This window comes from Schistocerca gregaria, chromosome 5 (assembly GCF_023897955.1).
Source record: "Schistocerca gregaria isolate iqSchGreg1 chromosome 5, iqSchGreg1.2, whole genome shotgun sequence".
Taxonomy (NCBI): Eukaryota; Metazoa; Arthropoda; class Insecta; order Orthoptera; family Acrididae; genus Schistocerca; species Schistocerca gregaria.
Genome location: NC_064924.1, coordinates 171848837 through 171866672, shown reverse-complemented (window position 1 = coordinate 171866672; position 17836 = coordinate 171848837). Strand labels below are relative to the sequence as shown.

Below are 17836 nucleotides of genomic sequence, written 5' to 3'. Positions count from 1 at the left end.
ACGAGCGAAGAAACAAGGGCTATCTATATGTCTCCGTACGGGCGCTAGTTCCTCTTATCTTGTCTTAGAGGTCCTTATACGAAATGTACTTTGGCAGTAGTAGAATCATTCTGCACTCAGCCACAAATACCGGTTCTATAAATTTTCTTGGTAGTGTTTCGTGAAAAGAACGTCGTCTTTCCTCCAGGGATTCCAATTTGATTTCACAAAGCATCTCCGTGACACTCGCGCATGGATGGAGCCTGCCGGTAACAAATCTAGCAGCTTGCCCCTGAATTGCTTCTTTGTCTTCCTTTATTCCGACCTGGTGACACCGGTCAAGAGATTTAATAAATTTGCTGGACATTTTACGTGACTAGTACGATTTTCTCGTCCCCATTCAAGCGCCTGAAGATGGGATTTACATCCTGACACCTGGGTCATACGTACGATTTTATCCAAATACAGGTTTTGTCAAATACACCTGGAGTGGATTTATTCGTCATGAAATATTGAAATTGCCGTTGCGACAGAAGCACTCTTTCTCCAATACAGTAACTGAATGTAAATCAGTTACTCACGGGTGTGCTACATATTCTTAATGTGGCCTGCGTCTATAGTTTTTTTCCTCACTCGAAGCTAAATTTATTCCTGGACATTTTTGCACATATATATTATTTACTGCGAGATGAAGTGTAGTCTAGAGCTTCACATGGTTGCACATTTGACACTTGCAGACGATAGACAGATGCGGCCGCGAGATGGTGGAAGTCCTGGACGATGCAGCGCGGAGGGAACAAGTAGTAGAGATTCGCGACGTTTCGGCCAGATTCACGATAGACGTTATCGGGAGCGTCGCCTTCGGCGTCGAGTGCAACTGCCAGCGCAATCCGGACGCTGAGTTTCGGGTGTGGGGCCGCAAACTCTTCGAGTTCTACCCATCGGACAGGGTGGAACAGCTGTTACTTGCTATCCATCCACCTACTGCGAAACTCTTCAGGTGAGTAATAGCAGCACGATTGCAAGACACTTTGGAAACTGTCGTTACCTAATGAAGTGTACAGACTGTGAAACAATGCTTCTCTTTGGACAAAAAGTTTGTGTGCAGACATATTTTATTTTATTTATTTATTTATTTGCTTATTTAGCCTGACCACATTAGGGCCTTGAGGCTCTCTCTTACATCTGACCAGGAACAACACAGACAGATGTATTACCAAAACATTCATGAAAATTATAACAATCTTAGATATGATAATAACCATAATAATAATAATAATAATAATAATAATAATAATAATAATAATTGTTGACAATAATTAAAGTAAGGATAAATGGCAATAATCACAGTAATAATAAAACAAAGTGCATTAAAAATAATATAGACTAGTTTAGAACAACTTAAATCATATTTAGTATTGTCGGGAAAAGAAAGGATGAAGAACAAGAAAATTGGAATGACAGTAATGGCAGCTGTTAGGAGAGGACCTGATTTAAGTAGATAACTCTGTAAGCGAGGAGAAGGGAAAAGTTGCAGGCGGAGGGGGGATTTAAGAGTGTAGGCTGCAGACCAGTATGTGGGAGAGAAAGCTATTGCGAGAGAAGGTCAGCCATTAGCTGCTTTTTGAAGCCTGGAAGTGATTTAATTTCTCTGATATTTTGAGGAAGATTGCTCCAAAGTCGGGTTGCGGATAAGGAAGTGATTTAGAAAATATGATAGTGTTGTGTGGTGGTACTGAGACGATCTTACTTTGTTGTGAACGAGTATTTCTGCTGTACTGTTAGTGGCTGAAGATAAGTAAGAGGGAGTCTGATGATTGAGAAGACGATGGAGTAAACATTTAGTATGGTAGTCCCTAAGTTTATCAGCAGGTAGCCACGATAATTGATCATAGGCTGGAGTGATATGGTCGTAATAACAAACGTCACAAATATATCGTAGGCAAGCTTTCATCGCCAGTTCAAGCCTGCGAGAGTTTTCGTACGAAAGTCCTTAAAGAATAGCGTCGCCGTAGTCGAGAATAGTGAGTGTTAGGGATTCTACGACCTTCTTCTTAAGATCGAATGTAAATACTTTTTTTATATTTCTGTAGACAATGAAGGGATGCAGAAACTTTCTTATAGACTGCAGTAGTGTGTTCAGTCCAGTCTAAGTGGTGCTCCAGAACTATCCCAAAGTTGTTTGCAGAAGGAGAAAAGGTTATTTCGGCATTTACATGACCGATGGTTGTGTACAGGTTTGCTGGACTTGCACAGAGATATAACTGAAGGTCATCAGTGTATAGGTGGTGTCTGCAGTGGGAGAGAATAGTTGGCACATCATTAACATGTAATGAGAGAAGTAATGGACCCAATACTGACCCTTGTGGGATCCCTGATACAACATCCTTTCACTACATAATGCCCTGATTTTAATCCCAGGTGTTTACGTCATGTAACTCATAAACTTGTAAGCCTATTATATTTTCCCTACATCAGTCCGCTTTCTGTCAATATTCATGGTTATTCATAAGTATCTCTGGGGATTCAGATGACGACTCCTAGAAAAGTAGATGACAAACAGATAACAGCCGCACATCAGAGGATAGAGCACCTCTCCAATTTATAACTCACATGGGAAGTGGTCAATATGGGCATTGCTTGTGACATGGCAAGTGCCAATATGTGCATGTTGTTAATTGAAGATACTGACAAAAACTGCCTGGAAAGGCACAACAGAAGGCTGCTTTTGGAAATCTTTTCATTGGGTTGGGAGTTAATCTGGAACGACCGTATGGATTATATGATCGTTTTACACATTCTGACATACCTGCTCCCTAGTGCAATCACACCTTGGTGCATACTACGAATTGAAACTGGGAAACATGCTCTAGCCACTGAAATGTATCATTTTTTATGTGTCTTGTAATTTTAGAGCAGTCATCTTGTAAAACTATGGAGGTGCTTATGAATAAACCCTTATATCGTTAATATATATCGTCCGTTTCTGAATCGATCAGTCTACGCATCACTATGTGGCTGTGAAAGATTCGCTGTGTTTCAAAGCGCGATACATTTTCAAATGTGTTGAATCAGACTCCGTGAATAACTGTCACTCATAACCTCATACATCTGGTTGGTATTGTAAGTAGCCAGATTATATGTTTGTATGTTGGCAGCGCTATGGACTGTAAATAATATCTCTGACAGCGCTTGCGCCCCAGGTAAGAGACTCTGTGGTTGGACGGATTAGTAGCCTCTTACCGAGAGCACAGAGCGCTGTCAGCGATATTAATGACAGTCTATAGCGCTGTCAACATACAAACATATAAACAGGCTATTTACAGTATACACGGACAACTCTTTATTATAGAGAAGGTAACCTGGGAGTTTACCGATCTACTGGGTGGTTATAATCAGACCGACGGTGTTCCGAGTGCAGCAGCGCAGGCTGTTTACATCGCAGAACGCTGAAACATCCTATTTATGTTCATTAATCGGTGCGCTCGCAGTGTATGTTGAAAAAATAATAGTTCCACTTTCTGCCACCAGGTGAAAAGAAACCGTTGTAAGGAGTCATAATGTGGTGTGAGTGCAGGAGAAGGGGCGGGATGATGAAAAACATGATAACGGTGGTTCTGACATGTTTATTAGGGTATGATCACAAGTTACGACATGTGTTCAATATGATCTCTCGACTCCCTAACATAGCAGCGTGCACAGTTGGTCGCAGCATATCGATGTAAGCAGAGCGATATGTTGTCGTATGCTATCTTTCAGGTCAGGAAGCGTTCAGATACATCCCTGACATACACAATCTTTCAGATATTCCCACAACCAGAAGGCACGTGGATTTTGGTCGGAGGAACTGGAAGGCCACACATCTTGAAATTGCGTACAGATGAGGCTGTCTTTACGGAAGGTTTTCGAAGCAAATCGGAGAACTGGCAGGCGACAAGTGGTGTCTCCCCATCTTACATGAAAATAGTGGTGTGGAGACAGTTGCGTGCTGACAAAGCTGGGATCATGTGTTGCACAAGGTGGTCCTTATGACGTGCAGATGTCACTGTACATCTAATACGCCCGCGAGGTATTATCTTCTTCAAGAAAAACGGGCCGATAAGGACGGAGCTTGTGAAATCACACCATTGTCATACGAACTGAGTGCAGTGGATGTTACTGCGCAACATGTGGCGGAGCAGAACCTCATATGCGTCAGTTCTGTGAGTTCATGGCACCGTGCAGACTAAAATGTGCCTTGTCCGTTCAAAGAATATTCGCTGGCCACAAAGGGCGAAGTCACGGCTATGTATCCTATCTTGGGGTTTCCTTTGGTGCACATTCTGAATCCTGCAGGAACACCAGTGTAAAACTCACCGCAAAATCTTCCGACCAGTTGACGAGGGGGGAGAGAATTTCCGTGACACATCTCGAGCACTGGCTGTAGAAACTGAGCATTTGCTGCACGGTCGGATATACGAGGGTGAATCACCAAAAATTTGTTATAACAAATCGAAATTTCGCGCCGTTATCCTGTATGTTGGTAAGCGTGCTACAAACAGCGTGCAGAATGGCCTCTACGTAGCAGCATGGTGCAGATGCAAACATAACCGACACAGTATCAGTATAAAGATGGCCGCCCCACTTACGACTTGCACCGGGGAATAACAGCTTTCTGTTATTCGGTTTTTGCGTAGTGAAGGTGTGAAACCTGTAGAAATTCATCGACGAATGAAGGTTCAGTGCTGTGATGCGTGTTTGTCACAGCAGCAAGTCTACGTATGGAGTAGGAAGTTCGCAAATGGTGTAACTTCAGTGAAAGATGCTCCTCGTCCAGGTCAGGCACAACGAGTTTTGTGTGACACCAAAGAACATTGCAGCAGTTGAAGCCATTGTGAAGGAAAATCGCCGAGTGACACTGCAGCATATTTACAGATAATTCATGGGTCAGCACACCACATTGTGCATGATGTGCTCCAATTTCACAAAGTGTCTGCAAGACGGGTGCCATGGCAGCTAACTCCTGATGTGAGAGAACGACGTGTTGCTGCTTGAGAAGAACTTCTTCGGCGCTTTGAACGAGAAGGTGATGGCTTCCTTGCAAGATTCGTTACTGGGGACGAAACCTGGGTTCACTTCCACCAATCGGAAACGAAGAGAGCGAGCAAGGAATGGCGCCAATCCTCATCACCAAAACCAAAGAAGTTTCGAACAGAACCATCAGCAGGGAAGGTTATGCTGACTCTCTTTTGGGACGAAAAAGGCGTCATTTTGGAGCATTAAATGCCTAGAGTGACCACTGTCACCAGTGCATCATACACAGAGCTCCTAAAAAATCATCTGCGGCCTGCAATCAACTCAAACCGACGTCGATTGCTGTCAGCAGGTGTCCTTTTGCAACATGACAATGCAAGGCGCAACACTGCCCATATAACAGTTGCAACAATCACAGACCTGCGTATTGAGTGTCTTCCTCATCCGCCATACTCACCAGGCCTTGCCCCAAGTGATTTCCACAAGACTCAGGGGACTGCGCGGCCCCTCCTGCAGGAGGTTCGAGTCCTCCCTCGGACATGGGCGTGTGTTGTTCTTAACATGAGTTAGTTTAAGTAGTGTGTAAGTCTAGGGACCGATGACCTCTGCTGTTTGGTCCCTTAGGAACTGAACTGAACATTTTTTGTCCCTGCGGTATGTAGCGCTCATGCTCAGCTACGCGGCTACTAACAGGTCTCCCGGGTTTCCCGGTGTAGATTGCATGCACTGATACTGCGTCTAGTACACACCTGCGACTTTGACGACTTTTATTGCGTCCTTAATAGAGTCTACCAAATCCTGCTTCAAGCTGCCACTCCGGAAAAGAACTGGTTTGATACCTCCTTGTCGAAGCGCCATGCCTACTCCATCACTGACGCCCTTAGCGCAGGTGGCTGCTGTTTAATTTTCTGTTTGTGGCTTGCTACGAAACTTAGTGTTCTTATTGCTTTATTGTCGTACCCGTTGCCTCGGTAGGTGTAATACAACGCTTTCAATTACTATTTGATACTACTTTTATCACTGACGCAATGGGCTCGACCTGTTAGCGTATGTAAGATGGAATACCCGTGAGCCGGAAGATGATGGGATTTGGAGTGTGGGTAGTGATTTGCGTAGACAGGTTTCGGGTAGATCTAGTGTTCCAGTTTGTCGATTGGAGTGCTGTAGGCCTTCACGAGCAGGAACAGAATCTCACTGTTACTTTCTTATTCTAGTGTCAAATGGATGTTCTTACGTATATTGTTGATGTGGTGACAGTACTCATGACTCCAGAGAGTACCCCTCCACAATCGATAATCCGCCCTCGAAACAATCGTAGCGCAGCAGCAGTATGGGTTGGCATTTCGAACTACACCGAGGTCCACCATGGCCCCCAGGTACTAGCCCCTGGGCATCACATGCGTGGATAGCGATTGGTCGATGCCTCGTTAATCCGGAGCACTGAGCTACGGCATACAATTCTCTTCAGTGCTCCGAGTCGAGTACAGTCTCCAGATACGTCCCAGTCTACAAGCTGCAGTGTTCGTCCGTCGTCTCCGAGACACAGGTTCTGTAGGCATCGTAGGCCAGCTCTGGGCTTTACGGAGGCCTCAGTCAAAGGTACAGTGACTGGACTTTAGTATTTTAGAGGACTTGTGAAGTTGAGTATTTCTTCATATCTAATAAATATCAATTTATTAGTAACTGTTCGATATGTTTCTGCTTGAAGATAACGTACGCCATCCACCTGCATTCCAAACAATTGATATTCTCAAGGAACTTATGCAGTTCACGTTCTCCATGCAGCCAAATGAAGAATGTGTCGCTCAAGTGTCGCACCCAACAGTTTTGGCGGAATTACGCGGGGGTTAAGGCAGCTTTTTTTTCTTTTTTTTTTTCTTCAAGTGCTTGCATAAAGATGTCCTCTGCTGCCGTGCTGCCGGCGAGAGTGGTGATTCGGTCGTCACTCTGTTCGTTTGTTCATTATGTAATATTTATCACACGCCGGCCGGGGTGGCCGAGCGATTCTAGGCGATACAGTCTGGAACCGTGTGACCGCTACGGTCGTAGGTTCGAATCCTTCCTCGGGGATGGATGTGTGTGATGTCCTTACGTTAGTTAGGTTTAAGTAGTTCTAAGTTATAGGGGACTGATGAGCTCAGAAGTGGAGTCCCATAGTGCTCAGAGCCATTTGAACCATTTATCACGCCAGCTGAAATAGTTGGACGATAAACATAACCTCACCAGGTCACCGATAACAAAAGGTATTCGTTCCTGAATGGAGCCGATTGTTGGAAAGTTGAAGAAGACAGATTTTTTGTCAAAGCTGCCCTACAACATCAATGTCCTATACCTGCTGCTCCTGTGAACGAGGTGAGTCGAATCCTCCGCCTACGATTCTGTGAGTCCCATGATGTGACCTTGTTTTCGCCAGATTGTAAGTAGAGGAGTCTATCCTTTAATGACAGGTTTGAGGAGGAAGCTTTCCTTGTGGATTTTACATACTCCATAAATCCATGGAGTTACCAGGATATTAGTTATGAGTGCGCAACCGTCTCCACTGGATCAATTTTGCCTCTGGCGCTCAGTACTAACAACGGCGTCGACCCTTCATCACTGTGGAGCGCTAAGAAGGTAGGCACCTGGGATGAAGCCCGGATGAACGGTGTCGGGATATTTTCACCGACAAGAACAAGATTTCTTTGAAGCCTGGTGAGCGTAGTAGAAGAGTGTGGGGGATGGGGTGGCGGGTGGCAATGCCTGTCTCTGGCAGGCAGTTCTATCACTGCTGTAGAAACATGGGGCAGTCAGGTGTTTGGCCGATAGCTGGTCTAGGGGTAGCGTCCTTGATTTATAATCAAAACGTCTTCGGTCCCGGGTTCGATCCCCGCCACTGCCTAAATTTTGATAAATTATCAGCATTGGAGGCGGAAGACTTCCGGCGTAAGAAGTCAGCCTCATTCTGCCAACGGCCTTGTCCAAGAGGGCGAAGGAGCGGATAGAGGTTCAGGGCACTCTCTTGTCCTAGGGGTGGGAAATTGCCCCTAAAGGCGGAAGAATCAGCAATGATCAACGACATGAGGATGCAGAAGGCAATGGAAACCACTGCATTAAAGACACGTAACGTGTATACACAGGACATGTGGCCTGTAGTTGAAGAAGTGTCATGATGATCTTTCCATTGGAAAAAGATTCCGGAATAGTCCCCCATTCGGATCTCCGGGAGGGGACTGCCAAGGGGGAGGTTACCATGAGAAAAAGATTGAATAATCAACGAAAGGATAACGTTCTACGAGTCGGGGCTTGGAATGTCAGAAGCTTGGACGTGGTAGGGAAACTAGAAAATCTGAAAAGGGAAATGCAAAGGCTCAATCTAGATATAGTAGGGGTCAGTGAAGTGAAGTGGAAGGAAGACAAGGATTTCTGGTCAGATGAGTATCGGGTAATATCAACAGCAGCAGAAAATGGTATGACAGGTGTAGGATTCATTATGAATAGGAAGGTAGGGCAGAGAGTGTGTTACTGTGAACTGTTCAGTGACTGGGTTGTTCTAATCAGACTCGACAGCAGACCAACACCGACAACGATAGTTCAGGTATACATGCCGACGTCGCAAGCTGAAGATGAACAGATAGAGAAAGTGTATGAGGATATTGAAAGGGTAATGCAGTATGTAAAGGGGGACGAAAATCTAATAGTCATGGGCGACTGGAATGCAGTTGTAGGGGAAGGAGTAGAAGAAAAGGTTACAGGAGAATATGGGCTTGGGACAAGGAATGAAAGAGAAGAAAGACTAATTGAGTTCTGTAACAAGTTTCAGCTAGTAATAGTGAATACCCTGTTCAAGAATCACTAGAGGAGGAGGTATACTTGGAAAAGGCCGGGAGATACGGGAAGATTTCAATTAGATTACATCATGGTCAGACAGAGATTCCGAAATCAGATACTGGATTGTAAGGCGTACCCAGGAGCAGATATAGACGCAGATCACAATATAGTAGTGATGCAGAGTAGGCTGAAGTTCAAGACAGTAGTCAGGAAGAATCAATACGCAAAGAAGTGGGATACGGAAGTTATAAGGGATGACGAGATACGTTTGAAGTTCTCTAACGCCATAGATACAGCAATAAGGAATAGCGCAGTAGGCAGTACAGCTGAAGAGGTATGGACATCTCTAAAAAGGGCCATCACAGAAGTGGGGAAGGAAAACATAGGTACAAAGAAGGTAGCTGCGAAGAAACCATGGGTAACAGAAGAAATACTTCAGTTGAGTGATGAAAGGAGGAAGTACAAACAAGTTCCGGGAAAATCAGGAATACAGAAATACAAGTCGCTGAGGAATGAAATAAATAGGAAGTGCAGGGAAGCTAAGAGGAAATGGCTCCAGGAAAAATATGAAGACATCGAAAAAGATATGACTGTCGGAAGGACAGACTCAGCATACAGGAAAGTCAAAACAACCTTTGGTGACATTAAAAGCAACGGTGGTAACATTAAGAGTGCAGCGGGAATTCCACTGTTAAATGCAGAGGAGAGAGCAGACGGTGGAAAGAATACATTGAAAGCCTCTATGAGGGTGAAGATTTGTCTGATGTGATAGAAGAAGAAACAGGAGTAGATTTAGAAGAGATAGGGGATCCAGTATTAGAATCGGAATTTAAAAGAGCTTTGGAGGACTTATGGTCAAATAAGGTAGAAGGGATAGATAACATTCCATCGGAATTTCTAAAATCATTAGGGGAAGTGGCAACAAAACGACTATTCACGTTGGTGTGTAGAATATGAGTCTGGCGACATACCATCTGACTTTCGGAAAAGCATCATCCACACAATTCCGAAGACGGCAAGAGCTGACAAGTGCGAGAATTTTCGCACAATCAGCTTAACAGCTCATGCATCGAAGCTGCTTACAAGAATAATATACAGAAGAATGGAAAATAAAATTGAAAATGCCCTAGGTGACGATCAGTTTGGCTTTAGGAAAAGTAAAGGCACGAGAGAGGCAATTCTGACGTTACGGCTAATAATGGAAGCAAGGCTAAAGAAAAATCAAGACACGTTCATAGGATTTGTCGACCCGGAAAAAGCGTTCGACAATATAAAATGGTGCAAGCTGTTCGAGATACTGAAAAAAGTAGGGGTAAGCTATAGGGAGAGACGGGTCATATACAATATGTACAACAACCAAGAGGGAATAATAAGAGTGGACGATCAAGAACGAAGTGCCCTATTAAGAAGGGTGTAAGACAAGGCTGTAGCATTTCGCCCCTACTCTTCAATCTGTACATCGAGGAAGCAATGATGGAAATAAAAGAAAGGTTCAGGAGTGGAATTCAAATGCAAGGTGAAAGGATATCAATGATACGATTCGCTGATGGCATTGCTATCCTGAGTGAAAGTGAAGAAGAATTAAATGATCTGCTGAACGGAATCAACAGTTTAATGAGTGCAGAGTATGGTTTGAGAGTAAATAGGAGAAAGACGAAGGTAATGAGAAGTAGTAGAAATGAGAACAGCGAGAAACTTAACATCAGGATTGATGGTCACGAAGTCAATAAAGGTAAGGAATTCTGCTACCTAGGCAGTAAAATAACCAATGACGGACGGAGCAAGGAAGACATCAAAAGCAGACCCGCTATGGCAAAAAATGCATTTCTGACCAAGAGAAGTCTATTAATATCAAATACCGGCCTTAATTTGAGGAAGAAGTTTCTGAGTATGTACGTCTGGAGTACAGCATTGTATGGTAGTGAAACATGGACTGTGGGAAAACCGCAACAGAAGAGAATCGAAGCATTTGAGATGTGGTGCTATAGACGAATGTTGAAAATTAGGTGGACTGATAAGGTAAGGAATGAGGAGGTTCTACGCAGAATCGGAGAGGAAAGGAATATGTGGAAAACACTGATAAGGAGAAGGGACGGGATGATAGGACATCTGCTAAGACATGAGGGAATGACTTCCATGGTACTAGAGGGAGCTGTAGAGGGCAAAAACTGTAGAGGAAGACAGATATTGGAATACGTCAAGCAAATAATTGAGGACGTAGGTTGCAAGTGCTACTCTGAGATGAAGAGGTTAGCACTGGAAAGGAATTTGTGGCGAGCCGCATCAAACCAGTCAGTAGACTGATGACCAAAAAAAAAAAAAAGAAAAAAAAAAGCTGTCGAGGGTAATATGGGTAATATGCAGTATCGCGACAGTCGGCGATGGGTTCTTCTTTAAAGACGGTAACGCACGAGCACACCGTGCCCATTTCGTGAACACCTTTCACCAGGAGGCAGGAATCAACAGAATGGAATGGCCTGCAGTATTGGATGAACTGCAAACAGCACGCTTGGAATCACTGAAGTAAAAATCTTCTTGGTTATTAAACCGCGTCATGTTTCTTCTAAAATAATTTTTTAATTATTTTAGAAGAAACATGACGCGTCTTAATAACCCAGAAGATTTTTACTTCAGTGACAACGGCCACGAAAGCCTGCAGACTTACATAAAACGCTTGGAATCAGTTGGAACTTCCAGTACGTCGTCGTAAGAACCATGCCCACACTCTGGATGGCCTCTGGAGGACAGCTGTCGAATAGTGGAACACACTATGGCGGCGACGTCTCGACTACCTGGAGGAGGATATAAGCAGGTTATAGCACACGAAGTGAGGCAGTTCGGTGTTAAAGTTAGATGATAGCAGGTTTTGACTTCAGAAAAATAGCCAACTTTCGAACAGTTTGAAAGCCTACTCCATTTTGAACATTTAAACTTGGTTGTTCATGATGCTGAACATAGGTTGCTCTGAAATTTACACAAAATTTATTGCTTCTAGCTACGTGGAAGCGTAATATGACTAGAACAACAGTTTTCTGGTTGTGCCAGAACTGTCGAAAGTGCAACGAAGGACCAATTCTGAAATGATACTAAAAGATTTTAGATTATGAACACTGACTACCAACACTACACAGCCAACTATAATTGTGCATTAAGGCTTGCTGATAGACTCCGCTTGTGCAAGGCAAAAGTTCTTACCATTTGTAATCTGTAATATATGAATAATTCACAAACATATGAGCTGATGTAGTGGAGAAAGTGAATTTCAGTGACGTTGTTTTTCAACTGTATATATCTTAGAAACTGCAACATGTGGCCTTACGTGCAGTGCTGTGAAAATAAAAAAAAAATAGCAAAAGCGCTGAAAAATAAAGTGCTGTGGTTTATGAAGATCAAGCAGTGTGAGTGAATGGGACACGTTTCCACAATGCTATTGTAAATATACGTAAGATTAGATGACGGACGTGTGGTCGGGACCATGGACAAAGCGTAGTAGAAAAAAACAGTGATTTTAAGAACGCAAGAAGAACTGAAAGCATTATAATAAACAAAATTATTCTGCAGAAAGAATTGTCTCTCTGGGCGAGTGTAATACATAACATTCAACAGGTTCAACACATCTCTATATTGACGCCCAATATAATTCCAAAATATTGTTGTAAAGATAAAAATCGTGATATTACGAGTGAGAGATAGACATTTTAAGTCACTTATATCCACAGACGCATGAACGGAAACAGGATACTGGCTTCCTAGAGCTCTGGTGAAAACGAATGGACCAAAGAAGTTCCTCAATGAAACGAATAAAAATGCGACACCAGAAATTAGATGGATTTTACATAACCTTGAAGCATATGTAAATTAGAGCTACTTAAATGAAATGCGGGCCCGAGACAAACAACGACCTCACCAAATCCTGTGACACAGCACGTAGAACGCGTCCACCTTGTAACATACGGGATAAGCGTCTATTACTTTTATTCAACCACCCGAAATTCTGTAAAAAAATGAATTTTGGCTGATCGTGCGCTGTCTGTCTTATACTGCCCAAAGCTTCTCCAGCGATCAAGACATATCACGTGGTGCTTTGCAGGTACAGGTCTCGCAAGCAGATGGATTCGGCATCGACCGAAATCATCTGAGAAACAAGTGACTCACTTTTAACGCGCGGGTGTGCGTAATATGAAGCCAGACTATGCGAAAGGTGCCATGTTGCAAGATTGCCTTTATTTCGGTTATTTATTTGTTTTTATTTGACAGTAAAGGTATTTTTTAATTTTTTTGACATTTACTGTGTATATTCTTTGATTCCCTGCTCCCTCTCAGTCCGTGGCCATGCACATGCGCAGATATACAGATGGCGGAAAGCTTTATTGTTTCTGTTGAATGATATAACGTTGTTTACAATTATATATATAACTGAACAGCATCTCAGTACTACAGTTTCTCAGCAGACAAAACAGCAATATTGATCGTTTGTACAAATAAAAAGTATTTGTTTTAACATTTACATAATAATAGTTGATTATTGGTCAGTTGGCGTAGTTGATTTTACTGCTGTTGCGCTCGCAATGCGCGTTCATGTAAGGGCCATCTGTGCTGACCATCTGCAATTTGTGAAGTTAGATTAGCAGCATAGGACGCTGTTGTTGGATGTGGCATTTTCTAACATCAGGTAAAAGAAAAGTGTCAATAAAGTACATTCGTCTTTTTACTATGATTAGCATCAATGTACCTCGCGGTATTAAGCAGCTATACCATAGGAACTGTTGAGAAAAGAGGATACATTTCAGTAACAGGTATTCTCTTCAGAAAACTGAACAATACTGTCTCTCATCTTACAGTGAAAGTCACGTATGCACAACGGGAATAACGACATCTGTTTGCCAGTACTTGAACGACCAAGTGTTTTGTCTACTCTGTTGTTGCCACTGAGCGACAGTCCAATTGAAAACATGCTGCCAGTACTTACAGGCAGATGTTTTATCTACTTCTACTGTTACCACTGAGCATCAGTCTAGTTGAAAACAGCTAATGAAAGCGTGCACGTTACATCTAAATGTATGTCCTCGCAGTACACAGGATTAAACAGGAAAATGTTGCTACAGATAACATCGTATTCTCTGTCCTTCACAGTTTTGTCTAACTGTCACTAATTTTGGTCATAACGTTACTAACTTCTTTGTTTGCTTTCTACCCCTTATTTCAGGGCGTTTATAGGGAGGAAGGACGTTCTGAAGTACTTCGAGGATATGGTGAGGGATACAGTGAACTACCGGGAGAGTAACAACGTGGAGCGCAACGACTTCATGCACATGCTGATACAGCTCAAGAACAGAGGCTTCATGGACGACGAGAAGTCTGGTGGTGCAAAGGCCCACGACGACGAAAACGGTAACTGGAGTAAGTGAACGGCAAACACCGCAACAACATTAATGAATGGTGTCTTTTACTGTGTTATTTAATCCTAAATGCGCTCTGAATTTCTTTCAGTAAATATGTATTATGAAAAAAAAAAGAGACAGACGGAACAAAGCAAGTAAGGTGTTCATTGTTTCAAAAGTAATCGCCACAACTGTTAATACATGTATGGCACTGTGAGACAAGCCGCTGTATGCTTTCACGGAAAAATGTTTGTGTTCGCCTACATAACTATGACTGTACCCAAGCGTGCGCTCCTTCGTGCGAAGCAAATCGACGCCCACGAGTGTCTTTCTTCAGGGCACAAAAAATATGGAAATCGTGTGGACAGAAATCGGGACTGTGTGGAGGATGTGTATGGGCTTTTCAGCGAAACTTCCAATAACATTCGGGCAACCTTTGGGCAAGCATTTTGTTCGCAGGTTGCTTCAGCTACGCTCCAGGAGTTGGTTCGGCCGAAGACATGCACGCTTGATTATACTCGTGGTTCGTAGGCAACCGCAAACATTCTTCTATGAATTCATTGACCATTTTGCCTCAATAGCGATAAATGTATTAAAACTTATTGCGATTACTTTTGAAATAACAAGCAGTTTACTTTTTTTCCATCTGTCTCGTCTTCCTTTGACTGCCTCTTATACCACTCTCACAACTCACAAGCTTACATGACGCAACCATAGAAACACTCCTACATACATGTGTTGGCGCCATGTCAGCAGTAGTGGGTGCACATTCACTTCAACGTCGTAGAAGGAGATTCACTATGTTTTCTTAATTATTCGGTCATCAATTTTCCGAGTGGTTTGACGGGTCACTACAGTTTTCTCTCTTGTTCCAGGCTCTCCATCTCAAAGTACACCTACACTCGATATCCTCAATTACTTCTTCTCTGTATGCTAATCCGTTTCGCCTACTATCCATGTACTTTACGGTTTCCTCCAGTGCCATTAAAACTTTCCCTGATGTCTTGACACAAGTTCTGTCTTCCTATTCCCTTTCCTAGTTAACTTTTTCTATACATTTCTTTCCTGATCGGTTCTGTGGAATACGTCATTTCTTATCGTATCAGTCCACTTAATTTTCGACACCCTTTTGTAACACCAAATTTAAAATTCGTCGATTCTCTTCTTTTCAGATTTTCCTATAGTATATGATTCATTTTCATACAATGCTGTATTCCAGATGTACAGGCTTAGATATTTTACTCTCGAGTTAGAGCCTATGTTTCGTAGGGGTATACATTCTGTGGCGAGGATGCTCTCTTCACCTTTTGTAGTCCGCTTCTAATATGCATGTTACATCTTCTGTCAAGCATTATTTTGCTTCCAACTCAGCAGAATCCCATGGAATAGCTTACCACGTGCTTACCACTCTGATGCTCCTTAATACTTTCATCTTGTTTTTCGTTTACTCTCAAATCACAGCCTGGATTTAGTAGACTGTTTATCCTATTCAGTTGGTCCTGTAATGTTTCCCCACTTACAGAGGGGACAACAGTGTCATCAGAAAATCTTATCGTTTACACTCTATTACCCCAAACTATAATCTCACCTCAAAAGCGCATCTTTTATTTTCCTTGTATCATCGACATTCATTACCTGATGAAAAGAATCAGGACTCCAATTATCAGATATTAATGTGACCTGTGTCCACCCTTCGTCTTTTCGACGCTTGAACTCTGCTGGGGACGCATTCAGTGAGGTATGAATGGCGGACCATTCTCCTCAGGAGTCAATCTGGAGAAAGTATGCTGGGGTCTGGACTGAAGTCCACGTTGTAACTCATCCAAAAAGTGTTACATTGGATTCACATCGGGACTCTGGACTGAGGAATCAATTTCGGGAATGTTACTGTCCCAAAACTATTAGCTCACAGATGCTTCTTTATGACAGAGTCCATCGTGCTGATGAAAACAATGATAGTCTCAGAATTGTGCCTCTACCGCAATGCTGGAAGGTTGCCATCCATCAGTACTTGAGGTATCTCTGGCCTTGGTTTAGCTATGGTTCTTTCTTCTCATTTCCACTTGACGATCATATAAACAACAAACGACTTGGGCAGCTTTAAAATGAGTAAAATGTCCCTGATGCGTTTCTAAGGCAGATGACACCCAGTTAGCAGTCTACCTTCAAAGTCGTTAAGCTTCTGTACTAACAACACAGTACTCCCCGTCTCCTTTTATACTAGCGATTTCGCCTCTCTTGACATCTGGGGATCATTATCGCATTACACTGGTGTTTCCCGACGCTTTTGAGCTATTGTACACATAGAACAGTAGAAGAGAATGATAGTGTTTCTATGTGGCACCCATTCTAAAGGGAGCAATTGTTTCTTGCCCTCCCATTCATACTGTTACCCTTTTGTAGTTATCGATAGCGCACATTACAAGTCTTGCTCCATAGTGTTTATAATTATAAAAAGCTGGAAGAAGTTTGTGGGCGTTGCAAAGAAATTGTCAGGAAGACTAAGATCACGAGTGAAGTTTAAGAAAGGGGGGGGGGGGGGGTACTGAAGATGGAGCAGTAATTACGCATGTTGGATAGGGGTAGCAAAGGAGACTGGATGTAACTTCAAAAACAAGGTGTTACGCTATTTGCACGAAGCGATTTACAAATACTAGGAAAGCCTACAACAAAATGACTGGTCGATTATTTGTATCTTGTCCTTTGGCGTGAGTCGCTGTTTATAACTTAGTGAAATAGTTCGAAATGATTTCACAGCCGACAGCGCAAAACGTAGTATTTAGCTAAATCATCGCAACCGGCGAAAACAAAGTATGTGATTACAGAAGAGCTAAACAGTTACTAGACTACTTTAAGAACTAGCTAGCAAGCAGAATTCATGTGGCCTCCTTGCTGGGGAGGCGTCTGGCGTTACTCAGGGAAGTGTCATAGCATCGTGACTGTTCCGATACACGTATAGATGACCTGCAGAGAGCGATTGTATCACTCTGAGGAGGTCTGCAGAAGACGCGGTTGTAGATATGGAAGCCAAGTAGATGTTTAAGAACTGCAGGAGAACTTGCTGCAAAGGCAGGCAGCTTATTCTGGACATAGACAATAGGAATATAACTTCCTGGCAGGTTAAAACTGTGTGCCAGACCGAGCCTCGAACTCGGGACCTTTGCCTTTCGCGGGCACGTTCTCTACCATCTGGGCTACCCAACCACGACTCACGGCCCGTCCCCACAGCTTCAGTTCTGCCAGTACCTCGTCTCCTACCTTCCAAAATTAACAGAAGCTCTTCAGCGAAACTTGTAGCGCACATTCAGCTCCAGAGTGAAAATCTAATTCTGGAAACATCCCCCAGGCTGTGGCTAATGAAGAGCTTCTGTGAAATTTGGAAGGTAGGAGACGAGGTACTGGTAGAATTGAAGCTGTGAGGACGGGTCGTGACTCGTGCTTCGGTAGCTCAGATGGTCTAGCACTTTCCCCGTGAAAGGCAAAGGTTCCGAATTCGAGGCTCGGTCCGGCACACAGTTTTAATCTGCCAGGAAGTTTCATATCAACGCACAATCCGCTGCAGAGTGAAAATCTCATTTGGAATAGTAATGTAATATGTGTACAAAGGTGAAAAGGCACAATATCTTTGAGAACATCAAGGGCGATCTGTCACTAGA

The 17836-nt window shown here is 43.1% G+C and overlaps 1 protein-coding gene across 1 annotated transcript in view; it reads left to right on the top strand.

Moving 5' to 3' along the window:
- The window catches only part of LOC126273084 (cytochrome P450 6k1-like), a 71496-nt gene that overhangs the window by 15379 nt on the left and 38281 nt on the right, over positions 1–17836 (top strand). The window contains exons 4-5 of the mRNA XM_049976498.1: positions 717–979; positions 14006–14199. Coding sequence (XP_049832455.1) covers positions 717–979; positions 14006–14199 — 457 coding nt within the window. The remainder of the gene's footprint in view (positions 1–716; positions 980–14005; positions 14200–17836) is intronic.